Source organism: Schistocerca nitens, chromosome 5, assembly GCF_023898315.1.
Source record: "Schistocerca nitens isolate TAMUIC-IGC-003100 chromosome 5, iqSchNite1.1, whole genome shotgun sequence".
Classification (NCBI taxonomy): Eukaryota; Metazoa; Arthropoda; class Insecta; order Orthoptera; family Acrididae; genus Schistocerca; species Schistocerca nitens.
In genome coordinates this window covers 852,783,683-852,799,154 of record NC_064618.1, presented here as the reverse complement: position 1 = coordinate 852,799,154, position 15,472 = coordinate 852,783,683, and the positions used below count along the sequence as shown (strand labels likewise).

Sequence of the window (15,472 nt, the reverse complement as noted above, 5' to 3'; positions counted from 1 at the left end):
AGCATTTCAAGTAGTGGACTCAACTTTGCAAAAATCATTTTTCTTGCCTTGAACTGTGCCTGAAACATTTCAGTCGATTCAGAAATTTGTTCCATTAATGGACCCTGTAGCACTGTCATTTTCTCAAATGTGGGAGTCGCTCAGTGTTCATTACCTTAAGCAAATTGTGGCTTCCTGTATGGAGTTCCACCAGCGACAATAGAAGCCTGGTCAATCCTATGAAGCATGGGTAGCCAACCTCCTGGGTTTTAAGTTGTAAGTCCAGATTTATTTGTGCTCATTGTAAACAGTCCTTTGGTGACACTCTGATATGCCACACAGTTGACTGTTCTGTTTTGATCAGAGAGGCACATAGGGAGATGTTGCATTTAGACATTCCTACATTCGAGAACATCGTGGCTATCACTCAGGGCTTTAAAGTGACACAGTCTGCAAATGAACAAAACACAGTGGCAGTATGTTCAGTTCCACAGCAAAGGCTTTGTTAACTGAAATCCATGTCATATTTATCTTGTTTGGACTGCTCACAATCAGACTGTGGCTTTTCCTGATGCATATTCCTTGTATCCTGATTGTTTCTGGGCACACATTCATAGTCATTGCCTGCTCTGGCAGGCAAGGTGCATGGCCATGTGGCATCTGTCTGTTGTGGCTGCCCACACAGCTAGGCTTTGGACGAGATGTGGAGTACTGGAGGGTCATACTGTCTCCCCAATGCACAGCTGGGAGCTTTATATTCCCAATATGATTTTTATTATGCTGCAAATTCAGCAACAACCATCCTGGTCCCAGGTTGATACCAGCACCTCTGCATTTCTCATGAATCTTGAAATGTACCATCACTTGGGTCACCCCTCTCTTTCCTCCGCCAGTCATCATTTGGTCAGCTATGGCAATCAGCCAATTCCTGTTCAAGGCCAGTTTACAATCGACGTTTAGTACCAGCATGTCACAAGGGGGATCACGTTTTTGGCCGTCAACAGTGTGACATCTGAAAACATTTCTGGATTCAATGCATTCACAGTTTTTTGGAGTTAAAATTGGAGATACTGTGCACCTCATTTCTGACTCCATTCCATTCCAGGCATTGGATGACCTATGCTGCAAGTTTGGATCTCTGTGTGTCAGAGGATGGTGTCCGGCGGACTCAAGAAGGTTTTGTGCACACTCCCAGTAAGTCTACCAACAGAGCCAGTCGAGATCTTGGAATACCCCAACCAACTGGAAATTTCTGGGACAGCATTTGCTTACAAGCCCTACCGATTACAACTTAAGCAGGCTCTCAACCCCAATGGCAAAGAGAAGCATCTCGCATTTTGTGGTTATGTACTAGGAAATTTGGAGGATGACGCATTTCTACAGTGTGTAATTTTTAGCAATGAAGCGATGTTCCACTTTTGTGGAAATGTCAATAGACAGAATGTTTGCATATGGAGTTTGGGAAATCCACATTCACCATTGCAACATGAAAGAGACTCACCGAAGATCAACGTGTTCTTTGCCGCATCCCATACAAAGGTTTGTGGACCATTTTTCTTTGCGGAAAGAACTGCAGTGGGAATCATGTACCTGAACATGTTGGAATAATGGCTGTTCCCTCAAGTTATGGAAGATTCCCAGGACGGAACTCCACCCCATTGGCATCATGATGTACGAGGCTTTTTGAATGACTCCCTTTCTCAGCAATGTATTGGTCGCAGGGGTCTTGAGGACCTGGCTCTGCACTTCTGGTCATAGAGATCTCCTGATCTCGCACCCTACAACTATTTCTTATGGGGTTATGTGAAGGAAGCCGTTTACATCCCACCTTTACCAACCACACTGAATGATCTGCGGAACTGGATCACTGCTGATGTGCACTCGGAAGCTGCAGATATACTGTCGCATGTGTGGGACGAGTTTGGCTACCACGTCAATGTTTGCCGTGCACCCAACAGTGACACACTGAACATTTATAACATTTATCACATTTCTAATTATTAAATAATAATTACAAACTAATTAATTACAAATTATTAAATTTATTAAATTGCTACCAAACATTATGAGGCTTTCTCTTTTCAGTGGTATAAAGCTTATTCATTTTGGATTTGTACTTGAATGAATACGGAGTTTTGAAAATGGGTCCATCATTTAGAATAATCCTGTATAATGTAAACAGCAACGGTCCTATCACACTTCCCTGTCGTACTCCGGATACTACCTTTACATCTGTCAATTTTGTTCCGTTAAGGGTGATGTGTTGAGTTCTATCTGCAAGAAAGTCTTCAGTGCTATCGCAAGTCTGCTCTGATACTTCATAAGCTCGTATTTTTTTCATTAAACAGCAATGTGGGACAGCGTCAAATGCTTACTGAAATCAAGGAACATGGCATCAACCTGAGCGCCGTTGTCCGCCACTTTGTGGGTCTCATGGAGGAACAGAGCGAGCCAAGTTTCACAAGATACCTGTTTGCGAAATCCATATTGGTTTTTATAGAGGAGATGTTCATTTTCCAAAAACATCATAATTCTTGAGAATAAAACATGTTCCATAATTCTACAACAGATTGATGTCAACGATATAGGTCTATAGTTGTGTGGATCTGTCTTACGGCCTTTCTTAAAAATGGGAATGACCTGTGCTGTTTTGCAGTCATTAGGCACCTTTCATTGCTCAAGCGATATATGATAAATTATTGCTAGAAGTGGAGCAAGTTCTTCCACATAATCTTTATAGAAACTTATAGGTATCTCATCTGGTCCCGAATCCTTTTCCCTACTAAGCGACTGTAGCTGCTTTTCAATTCCGGGATTGGTTATTTCAATATCTGTCATTTCGATGTTCGTATGACAACTGAAAGGAGGGACAGTGTTACGATCTTCCACGGTGAAACAACTTTGAAAGACTGAATTCAATATTTCGGCCTTCTCTCTGTTATCTTCCATTTCAGCGCTGATGTGGTCGCTGAGAGAATGAATAGATGATTTTGGCCCACTTACTGATTTTACATAATGCTTCTCTCATTGCTCTCCTTATGCTCATTTTCACTTCAGCAGCATGAGCACTCCCACCATTTTCCAGAACAGTTGTTGCAAGATGTATCTTGCTGTGCAAGCTGTCTTGATCAGATTTTTGTCATGGGTTACTCATAGCAGGATTATTTTGCTAGCCTTTGGGTTCTGTTCACTAACTTGCAAGTGCAATCTGCAAATATCAAAGAACTTTTTCTGACAGAAAATTAATATTTGGGCCACCTCCTGTTGGAGGACAGGATCAAACCTACACTGCATGATAAAATAGTGATTGTTAACCAACCTAAACTGCAGAAACTGAATCATTTTATTCCAAACTTCTACTTAATGTGGCAGATATCAGTCATCCATTGAACAAGTTTGCATAAAAAGGTGTTCCTTACATTAGGTCTGTGGACTGCTGGAGAGCTTTTGACACACAATGCTGCCACTAGAGACATCACTGTGCCTCAGTACTTTTACACCAGGTAAATTGCTCGTTCTCGCAATGCACACTTCCCAATAAGTGTGTTGGGTGGTTCTGGCTCATAGATATACTGACAGCTCTGAACAATCTATCGCGTACACCTCCAAAATGTTGACAGCCACTCAACGCAATTATTCTCGGATAGAAAAGGAAGCTTAAGCCACCATATAAACACAGCCAGGAAGTTCCACGTTTTCATCTATCGCAACAAATTCCATCTCATCACTGACGATACACCAATTGTAACACTCTTAGGACCCCATTCGCGACTTTCCCATAGAACAGTGCGACGACTCCAGTGTTGGACTTTATTTTTGAGTACATATCACGATGAGATGCATTATGGATCCGAGGACTCAGGATGGTAATGGGGACGCATTGTCATGCTTGCCCAGGTGACCCGACCTGGCCTTCGACAAACCTGAGGCTGTCTGTTTTCAGATCAATGTTCACTTGGAGCATGCTGTGGATAGGTTTCTGGTAATGACCCACCATGTAGAGCAGGTCACCTGGCTGTGCTCCAACAGATTGTTGATTTTGTATACAGTGGTTGGCCCAGCAACTGCCCATCAAGAGTCTGGTCCTTCTCCTCCATTGGTTGGTAGTAGTCAGAACACGTTCCTCCTTAGCACCGACTTGGGTGACCCCGTGCTGTCATCCTTCCAGTCCTGCAGGCTTGCATCCAAGCTCTCCCACACCAAGGCTACTGGGTATGATTTGTATGGAGATCCTCATGCTGTACTTCACCTACTGGTCTGGTATTGACTAAGAAGATTGTCTGTGAGCGACAATGTGCCAAGGAGTATGCAGTACTGCCCAGAACTTTTACTCCATGGCTAACACCGAGTCAGCCGTCGGACTGCATCCACATTAAACATGTGAGGCCCTTAGGTAATTCTATGCAATTGTAGGTGATCAACACATTGTCCAATTACCCATATATACTGCACATGCACCCCACCACCATGGAAGATACCACGCAGGCTCTCACCCAGGTCTTCGCAAATGGCCAGCAGTGGTATTATCCACCTCACGTCCACACTATTTCACCTGCAATCAAATGGGGAGGCAGAACATACGGTACGCATCTTTTAGACACAGTTGAAAATGTGCTAGGCGGACTCATCAGTTTCACAGCACCTACCAGACCACACTACTGCATGGCAGAAGCCTGGCAGGTGTCCTCCACACTCAGCAGCCCGGGACTCGGGTGCATCTGATTTGCCCAGTGCCGTGGCCCAAGCTGCACTCGCGCACAATGCAATATGCCACGGATTCCCCTGTCTCCGCGCATACTTTTGGTTCGTGTCCTGGATGGGTGCCAGTGATGATACACGTGATGCACGGTTCGCGAACATACAGCATTGACGCTGCAGAGGTGTCATTCTCCAGCCTTCAGATACAACTGTACCCTCAAAGCACCTGCAGCAACAGCTGATGGCTTTGGGGAGTCTGTCTGCAATGTCACTTCCATCCAGGGGCTGAATGCCACAAAGGCACCACCACTTGAGAAGCTGTTGGGAGCCAATAACGTTGACGTGTGGCCGCTGGGTGCACAGAGGCTGCAGCTGACATTTTACAGTGGTTCCCTAGATATGCCCTCCAGCAGGAGTACCAAGCGGCCCTTCCCCCCTCATCATCGCCCCTGACAGCGCATTTTCAATGCCATCCACATGCGGAGTGAACAGTCATCCCCAGCTTGCCACTGTCCAGGTAACGTTTTGCCATACGCCCCGTTGGGCCAGAGACAATGATGGTCCAGCCCTGCCATGATGACTTCTCAATGGCCACTAATGGAGGTGGAGGCCTCCTTGGCCGCACCTGTCCATCATCAGCAGAAGCCATGCCTGTTTGCCCCCCCTCCCCTTCTTCTGCTGACAACTGCAGCACCGATCCCCAAAAGGGGGGTTGTGATGTGGCCGTACACACATGTAAACCTCCATCGCAGCTGAGAGACCGGAATGAGAGTGCCTGGGTTACTTGCAGCTGGTGTCATGACCAGCTGCAGGGTTTGCCGCATGGCAACAGCCTCACATCGACTGTACAACTCACTCCCTCTTGCATCAGTTGTGCTCAGTGAAGGTTCAACTTGCTGACTCAGACAGCTTCAAGATTTTGTTATAACAAACTCTTTTCCTCTATTTAAATGTTTTCATGTATGTGTAATTTTGGTGTTAAGTCACTGCTGTTGTACATTTCCGTTTACTTGGTTGTTGTAATAAAGCTGAAGATTCTAAAGTGGGATCCTGGGGACTTGATTCTGCTACATTTAATATTGCAGTAGTGGTATGTTGGAGGACAATTTCACTCCATCCTTTGGAGTGGAGTTCAGGATTTGAAGAAACAGTGAAACTATCCCAATTAGCATTATTGAAGTTCAAAAGTGGTTGGTGTTCTATTGTGTACTGATGTGACAAGGAATCAATGTTTGAAAAATGGTCACTGTCATTTAAAATCATGCACTTCCTTGTAAATGAACAGGACAGAGCTGGAGCAACACGCTGACAGATCGATAGCCAAGAAGGTGTCATATGCTGAGCTGAAATGAGTGAGAGGCCAAGAGTAAACACAATGATTAAAACTGAAAAATACCTGCTCCTGTATATCTCCTCACTGAGAAATTTTAGAGCTGCTCCACAAGGATTGTGGTGATTAAAATCACCTGAGAGAACTACAGGTGCAGGTACTTGCAAGATCAAATCAGCAATCAGTTGGTCTGTGACCACCCCACCTGGAGATAAGCCTTACAGAGAATAAGATCAGTGTTTATACTGCTACCATTTCCAGTGAAAACTAGATGGAATCTTTGACTGTTCAGCAAAAGTGGCCTCACAGACCAATGTGCAAGCCCCACTCCCAGAGTCGGCTCAGTTCTTGTAATATGCTTTTTAATGTGCGAGAATAACTGCTTGGAACTGTGTATCCTAAAGGGCTGTACCAAATTCTAGGCAAAGTATATTATGTAAGTTCAGTGTGGAGCCAGAAGTAGCCATTGTAGCTGGTACCACCTGTTGTGGGGGCTGTCTTGAGTCTGCATTATTTCTGTAAGTGACGTGAGAGGATGATGGGCCATCAAGGTTGCTGGATCCATCTTTCTATTTTATTTCTCTTTTTCTCCTTTCTGTTACCTTCTTTTGGTATTTTGCTTACAGTTGAGAAATGTCTGGGTGCGTTTCACTGATGATAAATGGAAGATCCTGTGAGCTGTTTCCCTGAGGCCTGCTCCAGCCACTAGCTGCTGTTGAGGTGTGGAGTGATGATGGTTTATCAAGTGTGTTTGGGGGGCAGGAGTTAGCCGTCCCCCCAACAAGGATCTGCTAAGGAAGATACTGTTCTGTTTGGTGAGGGGAGGTTGAGGACCTAGAGGTAGATGTAGATAGGGTAATACCAGGGAGAAGAACCACTTTAAACTGAATGGGTTTACTTGGGAAGCTATATGGGCCTAGCGTTGAGGGAGGACAGTAACACATTTTTGTCATTTGTATAAGTTGTAAGCATTCTTATTTCTTCTGAACCTCAAAGTATGTTAATTGGTCGAAAGTTTCACATTCTTTTATCCTGCATTATATTTTGAAGACACGGCAAGTTGGTACGTGCGGAGAATGCTCTTCCTCACAGCTAACGCAAATCTGCGGTTTGCCACATGGAATGTTCTCGTGTAATGGTTGACCACTGTCTCCACAGATTGGGTCATTTGTACAGAGTGACAATTTTGTTCAACCGTATGCATTTAAAACATCACATATGGGATGGTGTATGTGGTTTGATATCCATCAAAAGGCCAGTATCTCCCCACTTTCTCTTGAAGTGAGTCACCCTCTGAAAGCCAGAACGAATGCTCCACAGTATGTCCCATTATCGTTTGGACCTCATCAGACACAAGGGACAAACTGGACTCCAAGTCTTTCTAAGTTAGCCTGTAATTCATCATCTGTTTGTGGTATAATGTCTTGATGAATAATTAACCATTGCACCATACTGAGACTCTTGGGGTGTACGAGTGTGATTGTAATATCACCATACTTATTACGTGACAACAGGGCCTGTGATTGGTTGGGAAATAATGATATGATTAATACTGCTCTGCATCTCAATTTATTTATTTAGACAACTTTATCATATTTATCTTCAGTTTTTTGTACAAAGGAGTATTTGTCACCTGGTCAGTAACAGATGAGGTATTCTCTTTGCTTCTTAAATCAGTTTTCCTCTCACAGTATAGCAAAGGGATGAAATATTTTTGGATTGTATCTATAAGCTTGTGGTAGTTTATTGTAAAAAATGGCAGTTGTTGTTACATGTGTGAAGTATTCAATGGAAGCCAGGCACACATACTGGTTCCTCGCTATATACATAGGAGACCAGCAGGTAAGGCTTTAACTTATGGAGTGGAAAATAAATTGCTACTATAAAAACAAAACCTCATCAACTGGTTATTGGCTTCACTGTGTGTACTCTTCTCTTTTTCACTGTATCAATGATTTCTTAAATTTCTTAGTGATATTAAAGCTTATTTTGAAAGTCGCTCAATGTTAAGTTTGCTATTTGATGTTAAAATTTATCTGCACCAGAGGCAATTCAGAAATGTTCCATTACATGATTAGGGCTCTGAAAACGTCCTCTATAGCTGCAGCTGGAGACAGAAGACTACTGCACAGCAAACAAACCACAGGGCTATAAATGGAGAGATTTTGAACAAAATGTATTCAGCTGTCTAAAAGGTAATGTGTGAAGCCTTTAACAGTAATTGTACCAGAATACTGTTGAAAGAACTCTTGCAAAACTCAAAGAAATTTTGGTCTTACACAACAATTGCCAGTGGAATCAAGGTTAGTGTCCAGACACTCATGGACAGCACTGAAACTGAGGGAAGCAATGAGAGAACAGAATGCTGAACTCTATTTTTGATAGTTCCTTTACAGAGGAAGATTGAGGAATCCTTATACCATAGCAAAAAACGAGTGATGTAGGTAGTAATGTCAAGGTATCGAGAAACAGCTGAAAATTTCGAAACTGAGCATGGCTTCACGGTCTAATGAAATTCCTGTAAGTTCTAGACAGAGTTTGCAGTTGAGTTAGACCCTCTCCTAACCATAATATGCCACAGATTCCTCTAACAAAAATTTTGGTCTGTGGTTAGGAGGAAGAACAGGTTACACAACCTACAATAAGAGCAAAAGGAGGAATCCACAAAACTATCATAAAAAACACTGACATCCTACTATTGTAGAATCTTAGAACATATTCAGATGTCAAATATAGTGAGGTACAGCAGATTTGGTCCCTCAATGCCAACCAACACAGACTCCCAAAACACTAACCACGTAAGTGCTTTATTTACCTGACAATCTGAAAGCCTTGGATGAAGGCAGATGCAGTATCTCCTCATATTTAAAAAGCATTTCACTCTGTACCACCCCAATGCTTACTAATGAAACTGTGATCATATGGAATTTCAAATGAAATCTGTGACTGGACTGACATTTTCTTGGTATAAAGAATGCAACATGTTATGTTAAATACAATATCACTGACATATGTGCAAAAGTAAGTCCAGATGTTTCCCAAGGAAGTGTTTTAGGATTCATGCTGTTCATGTTTTACACTACTGACCTAGCAACCAGTACAAACAGTAATCTTCACCTTTTTGCAGATGATGCAATTAGCAACAATGAAGTGCTGTTTGAAACAAAGCTGGACAAATATCAACTCAGATCTCGATAAGATTTAAAAGTAGTGCAAAGATTGGCAACTTCAGAAATGAAAAATTGTGTACTTCACGAAGTACAAAAATTAGTTTCCTGTGACCAGGATATCAATGAGTGACACCTGGAATCAGTAAATTGGGTCATTCCATACCAAGTGGTCCAGGAAAAAACCATTTCGGAAAAAAACTGATATTTGTTGGATAAATTCCCAAAATATTTAGTGGGCTTGAAAACATTTTTACAAAATTTTTACCGTGTATCATTTAGAAACAGTGGCCATTTTTCTTTCAGACTGCAAGCAGTTTTTTTGCATTTACAAGTGTCTGTAGTTTTTGAAATTATTCAGTAACGCATTGCCCCAAGCCCTTCAAATAAGAAGCATTTAGTTCAACACACACTGGACTATACATTAAAACCATGATCACCTAGCTGAATGTATTCCTTAACATATTTTTAATGGCTCAACAGTACTGTTGCAAATTTTTTAAAAAAACTCAATTTTTGAACAGTATTTTTCGAAAGAAGGAGTAATTTCTCAGCCTTAATATATTTTGTGCTGTTACACTACACAGTATAGTTAATTTTCATAGAATATCAATGGTGAGAAGCTTAGACTTAAAAAGTACCTTTTTTTAATATTTTTTTTTAATTTTTTCATTCTTTAGCCTCCAATGTATTTGTTAGGTAACCAAATAAAAATCCGAAAATTACACACTTAATAGACCTTTATGAAGTCAAACTTCAGTATAAATTTCAACTTTGAGATTCAATGAGAAGTTACGAAAATAAATTACCAATACGAGTCAAAATACATTTCTTAATATCTGGACTAATAAAGTATATCAATTATATAATTTAAACACATTAAAAAAACAAATTAAATTAAAGTAACAAATGATTATTCATTGAAACAATCCTCTGCAGGAACTTTCAGCAGGCTAGCAGACAGCATCTACAAGTCTGTGCGTTGTCTTTCCCCTTACACCAACATCTGTTCACTCAGACTCAGTTAACAATGAGCTCTAGAAGAGTACAGTTTAACAATGGAGTCTCAGTGTTCTATTGATGTTCTTTTAACAAAGCTTGCCATAAAAGTGTATATGGAATGTTTCCTGAAGACATCACTTTAATTGAAGATTACCATGAAGAAGAAGAAAAGGGTTGTTTTCCTTACCTTACAAGTTGGCTAAGAGATTAACTCAACTTGCAAGTACCATGAAAATAAATACTTACAGAAATTTCATCACATTTTTAGCCAGTCTTGCTTAAGGATTCTTTTAAGAAACACAAGAAGCTTGTAACAAAAGGTCTGAGTGAAATAACATTTGATCATTATTCTAAAAATAAATGCCCTTTTATCAATATAATACCAGAAAAGTCATTGCGTCCAACATATTTTTCCAAGATATTTGTCGTTAACAAAGAAAGGGTTAGTGATAGTTCAGATAAATAATTTTGTGATTCATCAGAAACTACAAAAAAGTGGATTTTGCTTGTGAAATTCTAGGTGTTTGCCTACTAGTAAAATCAGGAAATTAAGTAAAGAAAAAAGACCTATTGCAATGAATTCAAAAATTGAGAAAATGGCAACTATTGTCAAAAAGAATTTGGAAGTTTCATTTCAAAAGAAAAGTTGCACTAAACCAGATGGAAGTTCTAGAAATTCTCTGAACAAATAGGATAAAGTTAAGATAATTCTTGACAGAGCAGGGTTTTTTATCTGCAGTACAAAAGAAAAATGCATCTAATTTCATACATGGAAAACATGACTGTAAAGGTTATTAGATTTTATGAAGATGATAATAACAGCCAATTGAAGCGTGGCAAAAAAGATTATGCTTCTATGGAAGAAAATGGTACTAAGATTGAGAGACAAAAAAGGTTAATAATGTGTAATTTAAATAAACTGTTCACTGAATTCAAAAAAGAAAATTCTGACATTAAAATTGGAAGGTTAGAATTTTGCAAATTGAGACTGAAATGGTGTATTGGTGGAGGGGCATCTGGTATCCATAATGTTTACGTTTGTTTGTATCACCAGAATGTAAAGATGATGACAGGTGGGGCCAACCTTACAACTAACTATAGAGACCTTCTGGAAGTTCTGGTTTGTAGCATTGACAGTTACAATTGTATGATCACGGGAAAATGACTAGACTATCCAGGTAAACAAGCTTCACTTGAAGAGTCAGAAGATGATTTGAAGCCTGACAATACAGAATACAAACAATGGGTGACACAAGACAGACTGGAAATGGTGACAAGTACAAAGGCACGAGAAGAGTTTTCAAGAAGTGTTGGTAGCTAAATTTGAAAACCTCTTTACCGAAAGACTCTGAAAAGCTTTTTGCCAGAGCTCATGATAAATTTCTGAAAGACAAAAATCAAACCTTGGCAGCTGGTGACTGCCTAGTTCCTGCCAACTTTTCTGAAAAGTATTCCTTTGTTGTTGATGATGAAGTGCAAGGTCACCACAGGGTAAACAAACATGCCACAGTTCATCCATTTGTGTTCTATTATAAATATCAAGATAAACTAAAGAGTCAGACTTTTTGTGTCATGGGTGATTACTTTGAACACAATGCTATGGCAGTTTATGCTTTTCAAATGCAACTAACAAACTACATTAAACAGCACCGCCTTTCTGATAATGCTGCATGCGAATATAAAAGCAAAAAGAAAAAATTATTAACTTCTCCTTTCACAAAGGAGACTGTAGACATGATGTAGGATGGCACTCTTTTGCAACGGGCCATTGTAAGGATGCGAGTGATTGCATCAGGGGTACAACAAAGCGAGCTGTCAAAAAGATAGTCTGCACCCGACCTATGAGAACCAGATCTTGACACAACAAGAAATGTTTAAATTCTGTAAAGAACACAGAAAAGGGATTACCAATATTATTGTAAAATGTGAGAAATACAAGAACTCTCCGCCGATGTCTTAGAGGAAAGATTAAATCCTTTTCAGAAGATTAAAGGCACACGATCTTTTCTTGTTTTATACTTCTTTCACACAACTTGCTCAACTAAGTTCACATCAACATCCCCCAATGGCAAACTTCGTCAATGTGGAAAATCTGTACCACTAACACTTCAAAATAAGAACATAAGGCTTGCATTTGTGGTGGATTGCCAAAGTTGATAATATTGATTGTCAAAAGTAAGATGTGCATGTTACATTTTACCACCCATCAAGACCAAGGGCCTCATTAAAAAAAAGTTGAAAACAATAAAGTATGAATGTCTGTTAAAAATGTACTGATGAAGCTGTCTCCCCGGAAATTCACAGCTAAGAGTGGTCAAACTATTAACCTAACACCCAAACTGAGTAACGAAATTTCTCTGTTGTTCGATGAACAATGCAATTAGTTGGCTCATTCAAACAAAAAATTGAATGCAGATATATTTAAATTATGCAACTGATACAGTTTACCCATTAAAATGGTTCAAATGGCTCTGAGCACTATGGGACTTAACATCTTAGGTCATCAGTCCCCTAGAACTTAGAACTAGTTAAACCTAACTAACCTAAGGACATCACACACATCCATGCCCGAGGCAGGATTCGAACCTGCAACCGTAGCAGTCGCGCGGTTCCGGACTGCGCGCCTAGAACCGCGAGACCACCGCAGCCGGCAGTTTATCCATTAGTCCAGATATTAAGAAACATATTTTTGACTTATAATGGTAATTTTTTTTTGCAATTTCCCATTGAATCTCAATGTTGAAATGTATAATGAAGTTTGATACATAAAGGTCTATTAAGTGTGTAGTTATCAGATTTTTATCTCGTCTCCTAGAAAAGATAATGCAGGCAAAAAAAAAAAAAAAATCCATTTTTAAAAATAGTTTATTATTTTAAGTGTAAGCGTCTCATCATTAATACACTGTGAAAAGTAACTATACTTTGGAGTGTAATAGCACAAAATATTAAGGCTCAGAAATTACAACTTTGGAAAAATAATGTTCAAAAATTTAGTTTTTTTTTAAATTTACGACCAATAACTTTGAGCCATTAAAACTGTATTAAGGTATACAACCAGCTAGGTGGTCATGGTTTTAATTTACAGTTCAGTATGTGCTGAACTAAATGCTTCTTATTTGAAAGCTGTGGGGTAACCCAATACTGAATAATTTAAAAAAACCACACAGCTTGTAAATGTGAAAGAACGTATGCAGGCCAAAACAAAAATGGCCACTGTTTCTAAATAGCTTAAATAAAAAAATTATTGTGTCCACTGAACATGAGAGAATTCACCCACTGAATTTTTTTCCTGACATGGTCAAGCAATCCATTTAGTATGGACTGACCCAATTCACAAAACAGTTGAAGGGCTTACATTAACTGGGGTGATCACACATGCTCAAGCAAATGTAAAGTTAGTTGTAGACTTTGGTTAATCTACTAATCTGTACTGCACATCAAGAAAACATTATTTAATTCATAACAAATAGTTCCATACACTAAAATGGGACAAACACCATTTTGGACTAGGGCCTACTTTTTTTCCAATGACGACGAAACAAAATAAATTATAAACCACATTTTCTATCACAGCCAATTTGCCTACAGAAATAAAAAAGATAACTAAAGTCCAGTTATTTAAAAAGGCAGTCAAAGTGTACCTCTTAAATGTTGCATATTATGCTAATTGAGATTATTTAGAGATATAGAGTAGGGCTTAATAATAACAAAAGAAGGTGATTGCTAGTGCATAATATGCATGTCTGCATTTTTTTCCGAGTTCAACATTGCACTCACCATGAGAGAATAAGAATAAGTATCTTTATTAGCCGTTCAGTATTTTCTTATACAATGGGCTTCGTCAACTATGCTAACTCAAGTTTTCAGGTAGACAGAAGGGAAGACATGGAAATGTAATAGAGGGACAGCAGCATAGTTGAGGCCCTAAAGTCAACTGTAAGTGTGTGGGATTGTGAGGAGTGAACCAACTAAATGTACAGTGCATAATCATTTTGTATGTTATTAAGTCAAGCTAACTTGTTCCGAGTATATAAATACAAAAAAGCTCTACATTAGGTAGAAGTAACTAAGGTAGTCTGACTCACAGAAAAGTGTCACAGAAATACTTAAACTGGCAGCTTCCTTAGGAATTGTTTAGACATGATGAAGTAAATTACAGCACACTGGCATTCTTCCTGTGTCCCACATGTGAATGGAGCAGGAAGAAGCCCTAATACATTCTTCCACTCACTTCACAGTGGATGCAAATGTAAACATGGAATTACATTGTCACAGTTCTGTTTCAACCCCTATCCTGATGGAGTTAATGGAAACAGAAATAATGATGGATATAGTCTTTAGTATACTAATACAGGTTGATCCACAAATGAAAAAATTCTTTCAAGCATGAAACCAGCATACATGGAGTGAAACAACAGGAGATTGAGGTTTTGCGTTAACCTGCTGGCACATGCCTTATAATTAAACAGGAGGCAAAATAATTCGACATACACCTTATTCTTTGAATTCCATAAGAAGTCAAACACTAAGAAGCCCTTAAAAATCTTGCATATTTTATGGAACATTTTTTTTAAATGAAACAAATTCCATTAGAATGCCTACCAAAATAACAATCACTAATGGGGAAACAATGATTATTTATCCGTTTGTCACTATAAACTATCTCCCAATTTGCTAAAACTAAAGCTTCTTCCACCTGACATAAAGAACTGATAACTTCGCTATGTAATGCGACTCCAAACAGTATTAAAAATGAGAGATGAAAGAATTTACACAACGGAGGAGTTTTCTGAAATATTACCTGCACATCCAATCTGACATCACAAACTGTGCCTGTCCCATTGTATAAATCCACAGTCAGCTGATCCAAGGTCAGTTTTTCTTCTAAGAATTGTCCGAGATATCTTTGCAATAAATACCTACAAGCTCGCTTTTTAATGCTTTCGGACCAAGATTCATACCACGGCATGACTAGCTAAAAAGGTATGCACAACATTAAAAATTGATACTCATCTATGAGCCTGTTTGCTATACTCTGACGTATAAACAGCTCAATGTTTTCCTTTATGACGTCATTTGTTTTGAACAAAGAGGAATCACATGGCCAATCCAAAGGGAAGCCTAAGCCTGGCTTGACACTAGAGCAAAATCTTTGAACAAAGAAGCCCGACCCAAAGAAAGAGTAAATTCTCCAACAAAATATTAACTTTCTATATACCAGCTGGTAAAAAGTTGCCGTTAATGGCAACTAAAAATAACGAAAGTGAAATAATGGTTTAAAGTTCTGAGATAAAGC

The 15,472-nt window shown here is 39.4% G+C and overlaps 1 protein-coding gene across 1 annotated transcript in view; it reads right to left on the bottom strand.

Moving 5' to 3' along the window:
* LOC126259239 (autophagy-related protein 2 homolog A) overlaps nucleotides 1-15,256 on the bottom strand; it is a 471,250-nt gene extending 455,994 nt beyond the window's left edge. The window contains exon 1 of the mRNA XM_049955863.1: nucleotides 14,978-15,256. Coding sequence (XP_049811820.1) covers nucleotides 14,978-15,145 — 168 coding nt within the window. The 5' untranslated portion in view covers nucleotides 15,146-15,256. The remainder of the gene's footprint in view (nucleotides 1-14,977) is intronic.
* Between the last annotated feature and the right edge of the window lie 216 nt (nucleotides 15,257-15,472).